We start from the raw sequence: 8,728 nt of genomic DNA, 5'->3' as shown, positions 1-8,728 counted from the left end.
CTCTTCCTTAACCACGTCTCAGTAACGACCAACACATCTGGATTGGAGCTGTGGACCCACACTTTCAATTGATCCATTTTAGGTAATAAGCTTCTAGTGTTAACGTGCAGAAAACCCAGGCTTTTACGGGAGCAGAAATYAGTGAAGCAGATATCAGAGGACAAGTCAGAATTGGGGCTAGCAACAGAGGATGGGCCAGGGTGTACATGCACATTTCCAGATATCATCAACAGTAATAGAAACAAGGCATCGCATAGGACAGGGAGAGAGCTCTGCAGTGCTGATGTATGACATCTGAATGTTCATCAGATGGCAACAAGATCATATTGTACATCAATTTCATCAGGTGTTTAGAATAGGATGGGAGGCCAAATTCTGTGTATTTAATAGAGAGTCAGAGTCCCGAGTGTAGGAACAAACAGTCTGTCACACGGTTGGGTAAAGAAAGTTCGTAGTCAACAAAGCATGCAAGAGTCATGAGGCAAATAGCAAAATAGCAAGGGGGAGACAGGCCAGGGCAGATTGCCACGTGGAATCCAAGCAGCAGTGCAGCAGGCAATGGGAGTAGGTGTCACCCACTTGGGAGAAGCTTTTATTTCTGGAGGCAGATTTCTTTAAGAAAATGCCAGTGGATGGTCTTGAACAGCAGGAGGGGGCTTCAAGGCCTCTGGATCTGGGTGGGGTAGCCTGGCATTTGTTGGGCTCAAAGGCTTCGACACCTCTCGCTTCACACTCAAGCCTAATTGAAGTTGAACTCTTTGTCCTTGCAAAGCTTCTTAACCTGAGCATTCAGTCCTTATTAAGTAAAATATATCATTGTAATTGGCTTTTGAAAGTTAAAAAAAAATGCTTCAGACTAAGCATTACTCACTCAGCTACAGGTGGGATGGTGTTTTCAGCTCTTTGCTTGTTTGCCAGAGGATTTGATGTATAGTTTGTGAATAATAATCATTGAGTGTAGGAAGCATTCCAACTAAATTCCATCCAAAAATCAGGTTGTAGGTTTGGAGTTTCGATTTGGAGTGAAGGTTATGTTGTTTAGGGTAGCATCCTGAATATGCCCCCCCCAAAAAATCTAAGTTTGTCTAACTCTAAATCTATTTTTWAAAACATGCTGAACAATGTGAGAGCTCATCTGCTCATGACCTCTCTCTCTCTCGGGTAACAAACACTTATCTAATGTACTCACATGACAAAAATGTGCCTATTATCAATCACTTTGTAACGATCCAAACAGTTGTCCACGACAAAAAAATGCTCACTGGTACCCTAGTTAATAGAAGGACCCATTTAGAGGTGTGGCCCATKCCTAGAAACTGACGTATTGAGAATGTGCTCAGTGCCAGCAGCCAGCGCTGGAGGGGGACATGAGCCTATAAAACATCTCGAGCCCTCTCTAACTTCCTTACAGGCGGTGCTCTTTCAGACCGGTTTTACTTCCTCCAGTCTCCCTCGCTTCTCTCTTCCTTAACTCATTGTTGGATTACTTATCTAGATCAGTAAACATGGCAACGCTGAGAGCTCTGAGAAAATTCTGCCAGCAATCTAAGCATCAAGTGTGCAGTCTACATATGTCCGCATCAAGGTATGTATTAACATTGAGATATCAAATAGATTGTTTATCTGTCTTGGAGGACTATGATAGGTTACTTTCTTTCGATATGAAAAATGCTTCTTCTTTTTGGAAGGTAGCCTATCCGGTATTTTCTCCTTGTCAATGATATTTAACGCTCGACACTTTCCCTTATGTTTGTTTTCTATCCTGTACACTGTTACCCGATGTCTCTGCGGATACAACGTTTCTGGTTGTGCTTTGATGACAACGTTATGTAACATTTTAAATGATACATTGTAGCGAAGAGCGATATTGAAGCAATGATCTTCGTAATGCGCCCCCTAACGTTATGCCGGTATCACTGCAATTCTGCATGGCTGATGAAATCGCACAGAGCACTTGCATTGTGTGTATTGTAGGCAGGCAAGTTCCCAATGGGGGAACGTTGTCACCAACCAAAGTGATCAGTATTCTCATGTCCTGTTTGTTTAAAACAGGCTTTTGCAGACTATTCTGTGCTGTAACTGTTTGCCTAAATGTATTCGATTAATTCCAAGAAACCCTGTTTTATTTGAGGCATGCCTTAATGCAGCACGTTCCTTATGGCAAAGTAATGTTCCACACAGTCACCCAGAAACATAAACCACGTGTGACTATGCACATGATTTACATCACAACTGATTTAGCCCCTTTTAATCTAGCAGGAGATGAGTCTCTTTTGGAGCATGCAAATGCATGATGCATTTGAGTAGTAAGTTATGGTCAACATAGGACAGTATTTAAAAAAAAAAACTTACACTAGTTTATAAAACCATAACAACACAGACCATGTATACTTGAGTTACATGTATACTACAAGTTATATGAAGGCAAACCTGTTGGGCAAGGATACTCAACTCTTACCCTAGAGGTCTGGAGCCTGCTGGTTTTCTGTTCTACCTGATAATGAATTGCACACACCTGGTGTCACAGGTCTATATCAGTCACTGACTAGAGGGGAACAATGAAAACATGCAGCGTTGAGTTTGAGGGCTGTAGGGGCTACATTTCAAACTTGCATTAAGACAAATCCCATACTTCCACCTCTACGCAGACGACACTATTCTGTATACTTCTGGCCCTTCTTTTGACACTGTGTTAACAACCCTCCAGGCGAGCTTCAATGCCATACAACTCTCCTTCCGTGGCCTCCAATTGCTCTTAAATACAAGTAAAACTAAATGCATGCTCTTCAACCGATCGCTGCCTGCACCTGCCCGCCTGTCCAACATCACTACTCTGGACGGCTCTGACCTAGAATATGTGGACAACTACAAATACCTAGGTGTCTGGTTAGACTGTAAACTCTCCTTCCAGACTCACATCAAACATCTCCAATCCAAGTTGAAAATCTAGAATTGGCTTCCTATTCCGCAACAAAGCATCCTTCACTCATGCTGCCAAACATACCCTTGTAAAACTGACCATCCTACCAATCCTCGACTTCGGTGATGTCATTTACAAAATAGCCTCCAAAACCCTACTCAATAAATTGGATGCAGTCTATCACAGTGCATCCGTTTTGTCACCAAAGCCCATATACTACCCACCACTGCGACCTGTACACTCTGTTGGCTGGCCCTCGCTTCATACTCGTCGCCAAACCCACTGGTTCCAGGTCATCTACAAGACCCTGCTAGGTAAGGTCCCCTTATCTCAGCTCGCTGGTCACCATAGCAACACCTACCTGTAGCACGCGCTCCAGCAGGTTTATCTCTCTGGTCACCCAAAACCAATTCTTCCTTTGGCCGCCTCTCCTTCCAGTTCTCTGCTGCCAATGACTGGAACGAACTACAAAAATCTCTGAAACTGGAACACTTATCTCCCTCACTAGCTTTAAGCACCAGCTGTCAGAGCAGCTCATAGATTACTGCACCTGTAATAGCCCATCTATAATTTAGCCCAACAACTACCTCTTTACCTACTGTATTTATTTATTTATTTTGCTCCTTTGCACCCCATTATTTCTGTCTCTACTTTGCGCTTTCTTCCACTGCAAACCAACATTCCAGTGTTTATAAGTTTTATTTTACTTGCTGTGTTGTATTTATTCTTTCGCTCACTCATTGGGCGCTTTTATATTTTTATTTATTTATACATATATTTGTTTGCCTTCACCTCCCTTATCTCACCTCACTTGCTCACATTGTATATAGACTTATTTTTTTTCACTGTATCATTGACTATATGTTTGTTTTACTCCATGTGTAACTATGTGTTGTTGTATGTGTCGAACTGCTTTGCTTTATCTTGGCCAGGTCGCAATTGTAAATGAGAACGTGTTCTCAATTTGCCTACCTGGTTAAATAAAGGTTAAATAAATAAATAAAAAAAATAAAAAWAAATACTTGGGAACAGAGTTTGCACAGCCTTGCTGATCCATCCATAACTGGGAAACATGTTAAAACACATTGGCTTGGCTTCTAGTTCAAAGATAACAATCTTAATTATTTGGGGCTGCTGAAAATCCTTTCCCTATCATGGTACTGGTACTATGTGAAGTAGAACTGGTCTGGGAGGAAAGGCAGCTAAGTGAGAAAAGTATATGCATTTTTGTGAAAGGTGTATTCTTTGGGTAGAAGTTAAGGCCTATTGAGTCCGCTCTGCATTTGCAGTTCTCCAATTGCTTGTGATGACCACTCATGTACTTTATCCTGTCAGAGGTTAACAACTCATTAACATTGTCAGTTGTCAACTGTTTGCTGAGAACTCAACACATTTCCAATAAGGTTGTCCAAAAATACTTAGTCTAAAACATTATGTTCATGCTCTGTGTGCGTGTTGGAAGCTGGGCAGTGGGGGTGTTGTTGCCAAATGTCATGCCCTAGTGGAGTCTCCTCCAAGACCTGCTATCCTGCCCCCATAGAAGATTTGAATGTGTCTATGGGTCTTTAATTACTAGTGGCAGAATCAAGGGATGGTTACATCACTTTGGACGGCTCATTACTCCTCAGTTATTACTCCTCTGTGTGCATGCTATTACATAAGCACTGCTATCTAGTTTAACACATTGGACATGAATGTGAATAGAGCAGCATTCAGGTTTCATATTCACCCACTCTGCACTCCACCCTAAGGCCAACCAGTTGACTTGAAGCCCGGGGTTTCCAATAAGTTTCTTAAATAGCCTGAACCACATTGTAACTCATGTCTTGCTATGTTTAGCCGCCATACTCCTCATACATGGGTAACCCAGGAGCCCTGTACTTGGTGTGACTGTACTTGGCCATCGCTGGCTTATGGCGGCACTCCTTGCTGGTTGAATGCCATGCACTCTCACTTTGGTATCGACAACTAGTCTGCAGGACTATAAGTCACGTACCCACCACAGTGTATACTTTCCCCTGACTGTTTACATGTTCTGCTGTCCTTTAACATCTGCCTCCGATTCTAAAGACAGGAAGCTGTGGTCATCTCAGGCAGGAAGTTGGCCCGTCAGATCCGGGAGGAGGCCAGGGCCGATGTAGAACAGTGGGTCTCCACTGGCAACAGGAGACCCCACCTGAGCGTGGTCCTTGTAGGAGATAATGTAGCCAGTCACTCCTACGTCCTGAATAAGACCCGGGCTGCAGCTGATGTTGGTATGTAAACACACACASTCAATACTTTACTTACCTGTGCTGAAGCTGAACTCTACACAGCAGTGTACATACATCAGCTTGACTTTGAAACTATTTTATGAGTTCTATGACTCTTCAGTGTGGCTTTCTAATTCCCTTTTTCTTCCTGGTCACCATTCATCTATGGCACTGCTCATATTCGTTGGGGATATAATGGGCTCATAATTCCTTTTCTCTTTTTCTTCTCTGCAGGTATCAGCAGTGAGACCATCCTGAAGCCCTCCTGTATCGCTGAGGATGAACTCATGGACCTGATCTACAAACTCAACACAGACCACCGGGTGGATGGCCTGCTGGTGCAGCTGCCTCTGCCAGGTAAGTAGTGGCTTTAGAGCGAGGTGGCGAGGCATTGCTTTGGAAAGGGCCTATGGAAAGGGACATAGAAGGAATGACAGTTTGAAGCTGTTGTTTTGAGTATTTATGGCTATTATGGGCATATCCTTGAATGATTTGGCCTATTTACTGGACAACATCCATGTATATGCTGACTGGTAACCATCACTCTCATTGTCTTCTCACAGAACACATTGACGAGCGGCGCATCTGTAATGCTGTGTCCCCCGACAAGGATGTGGACGGCTTCCATGTGGTCAATGTAGGCCGCATGTGCCTGGACCAGTCCAGCATGCTGCCCGCCACTCCCTGGGGAGTCTGGGAAATCATCAAACGCACAGGTGAGGTAGTGGGAGGAATCTCTCACCCTCTGTTATATGAATGGAATTAGACTGTTATGGGGAGCAATGTCAACTCTGTCACTGACTGTTTATCTCCGGTTCCCAGGAATTCCTACCCTTGGAAAGAATGTTGTGGTAGCGGGACGCTCCAAGAATGTGGGCATGCCCATTGCCATGTTGCTGCACTCGGATGGACGCCATGAGAGGCCAGGGGGTGAGTAATGATGTCAGGATAACTAGGGCCAACAGTAATAGGGTGTATGTAAAGGTAGATTAACAATGGTTAATAGAGACAATACAGGGTTTTCTCTTAAAGTTTAAATATTGAAGTTGAAAGGGAATTTGTGGATCATGGCCCTGGCATTTACTTATTTTTTGGTTCCGCAGGTGATGCCACGGTCACTATCTCTCACCGTTACACACCAAAGGAACAGCTCCGTCAGCACACAAGAATTGCAGACATCATTGTTGCTGCTGCAGGTATGGATCCTCTCCTCCTACTGAAGATATATCTTTACCTTGTCTAATACCTGTCTCTCTTATTCTGCATATTTGTAAACATATTCCTGTAAGTTTATAGAGCTATTTTTGTATCTCTTGAGGAGGTTGCCTTGGGTGGGTCTCTTATAAACTGATCTCACTCTAAACCCTCTCCTAATCTTAGGGATTCCAAACCTCATCACCGCAGACATGATCAAAGAAGGAGCAGTCGTTATTGATGTTGGAATAAACAGAGTGCATGACCATGTGACTGGCAAGGACAGACTTGTAGGGGACGTGGATTTTGAAGGTAGGAGTTTCTAATCTARACAGACTTCACAATTTGTCTTATTTTACATTTATCCTGACACCTACTGTGTTCTCACACACATTTTCTTTCCAACACTCACCCTTTATCTCTCCATGTGTAGGTGTGAGACAAAAGGCTAGCTTCATTACCCCAGTGCCTGGAGGAGTAGGACCCATGACAGTGGCCATGCTTATGAAGAACACAATCAAGGCAGCTAAGAACCTCCTGCTGACTCCCGCTGAGAGGATCCGCATGGTAGCCTCTTCATAACAGGCCATACCTGACTCCATCAAGTGACACATTCCATCCCGCCACCCCTTCCCTTTTTACTCTGAGCAACTCGGCGAACTCCACTGCACACAGACACAGATCGAAACATGATTGCTTTAGGATTCTCAACTTGCTGGTACCTTCCACTTTCATAATCTCCACCTGCCATTTCAGACAATTACCATTTCAGCCATTCAGCTACACACAAGCTATACGCCTTACAAAAGTATTCATCCCCCTTGGCGTTTTTCCTATTTTGTTGCATTACAACCTGTAATTTAAATGGATATTTATTTGGATTTCATGTAATGGACATACACAAAATAGTCCAAATATGGTAAAATGAAATTTTAAAAMTAACTTGTTTAAAAAAATTCTAATGAATTAAAAACGGAAAAGTGGTGTATGCGTATGTATTCACCCCCTCTGCTATGAAGCACCTAAATAAGATCTGGTGCTACCAATTACCTTCAGAAGTCACATAATTAGTTAAATAAAGTCCACCTGTGTGCAATCTAAGTGTCACATGATCTGTCACATGATCTCAGTATATATACACCTGTTCTGAAAGGCCCCAGAGTCTGCAACACCACTAAGCAAGGCATACCACCAAGCAAGCGGCACTATGAAGACCAAGGAGCGCTCCGAACAGGTCAGGGACAAAGTTGTTGAGAAGTACAGATCAGGGTTGTGTTATAAAACATGTCTGAAACATTGAACATCCCAAGGAGCACCATAAAATCCATTATTAAAAAATTGAACGAATATGGCACCACAACAAACCTGCCAAGAGAGGGCCGCCCACCAAAACTCACAGACCAGGACAGGAGGGCATTAATCAGAGAGGCAACAAAGAGACCAAAGATAACCCCGAAGGAGCTGCAAAGCTCCACAGCGGAGATTGGAGTATCAGTCCACTTAAAGCCGTACACTCCACAGAGCTGGACTTTATGGAAGAGTGGCCAGAGAAAAGCCATTGTTTAAAGAAAAAAATAAGCAAACACGTTAGGTGTTTGCCAAAAGGCATGTGGGAGACTCCCTAAAGATATGGAAGAAGGTACTCTGGTCAGATGAGACTAAAATGTTGCTTTTTGGCCATCAAGGAAAATGGTTTGTCTGGCGCAAACCCAACACCTCTCATAACCCCGAGAACACCATCCCCACAGTGAAGCATGGTGGTGGCAGCATCATGTTGTGGGGATGTTTTTCCATCGGCAAGGACTGGGAAACTGGTCAGAATTGAAGGAATGATGGATGGCACTAAATGCAGGGAAATTCGAGGGAAACCTGTTTCAGTCTTCCAGAGATTTGAGACTGGGACGGAGGTTCACCTTCCAGCAGGACAATGACCCTAAGCATACTGCTAAAGCAACACTCAAGTGGTTTAAGGGGAAACATTTAAATGTCTTGGAGTGGCCTAGTCAAAGCCCAGACCTCAATCCAATTGAGAATCTGTGGTATGAATTAAAGATTGCTGTACACCAGTGGAACCCATCCAACTTGAAGTTTTGCCTTGAAGAATGGGCAAAAATCCCAGTGGCTAGATGTGCCAAGCTTATAGAGACATACCCCAAGAGACTTGCAGCTGTAATTGCTGCAAAAGGTGGCTCTACAAAGTATTGACTTTGGGGGGGTGACCAGTTATGCTTGCTCAAGTTCTGTTTGTTTTTTTGGTCTTATTTCTTGTTCGTTTCAACAAMAAAAAAATATTTTGCATCTTCAAAATGGTAGGCATGTTGTGTAAATCAAATGATACAAACCACCCCCCCCMAAAAAAATA

The 8,728-nt window shown here is 43.3% G+C and overlaps 1 protein-coding gene across 1 annotated transcript; it reads left to right on the top strand.

The window, feature by feature from the left end:
• The first annotated feature begins 1,406 nt into the window (after positions 1 to 1,406).
• Positions 1,407 to 7,160, top strand: LOC111975204 (bifunctional methylenetetrahydrofolate dehydrogenase/cyclohydrolase, mitochondrial). Its single transcript, XM_024003434.2, has 8 exons — positions 1,407 to 1,585; positions 4,991 to 5,175; positions 5,407 to 5,529; positions 5,736 to 5,888; positions 5,995 to 6,102; positions 6,276 to 6,368; positions 6,553 to 6,678; positions 6,800 to 7,160. The coding sequence occupies exons 1-8, from the start codon at positions 1,506 to 1,508 to the stop codon at positions 6,946 to 6,948; spliced, it is 1,017 nt and encodes a 338-aa protein (XP_023859202.1). The 5' UTR covers positions 1,407 to 1,505; the 3' UTR covers positions 6,949 to 7,160.
• The last annotated feature ends 1,568 nt before the right edge of the window (positions 7,161 to 8,728 follow it).

The sequence above is a fragment of the Salvelinus sp. IW2-2015 genome, linkage group LG15 (assembly GCF_002910315.2).
Source record: "Salvelinus sp. IW2-2015 linkage group LG15, ASM291031v2, whole genome shotgun sequence".
Taxonomy (NCBI): domain Eukaryota; kingdom Metazoa; phylum Chordata; class Actinopteri; order Salmoniformes; family Salmonidae; genus Salvelinus; species Salvelinus sp. IW2-2015.
The sequence above is the reverse complement of the archived record's forward strand: the minus strand, read 5'-3'. Positions and strand labels throughout refer to the sequence as shown.

Coding starts and splice junctions, on each gene's coding strand:
- LOC111975204 (XM_024003434.2), top strand. CDS start 1,506: ATGGCAACGCTGAGAGCTCTGAGAAAATTCTGCCAGCAATCTAAGCAT. Junction 1,586..4,990: donor CTACATATGTCCGCATCAAG/GTATGTATTAAC, acceptor CCGATTCTAAAG/ACAGGAAGCTGTGGTCATCT. Junction 5,889..5,994: donor GGAAATCATCAAACGCACAG/GTGAGGTAGTGG, acceptor TCCGGTTCCCAG/GAATTCCTACCCTTGGAAAG.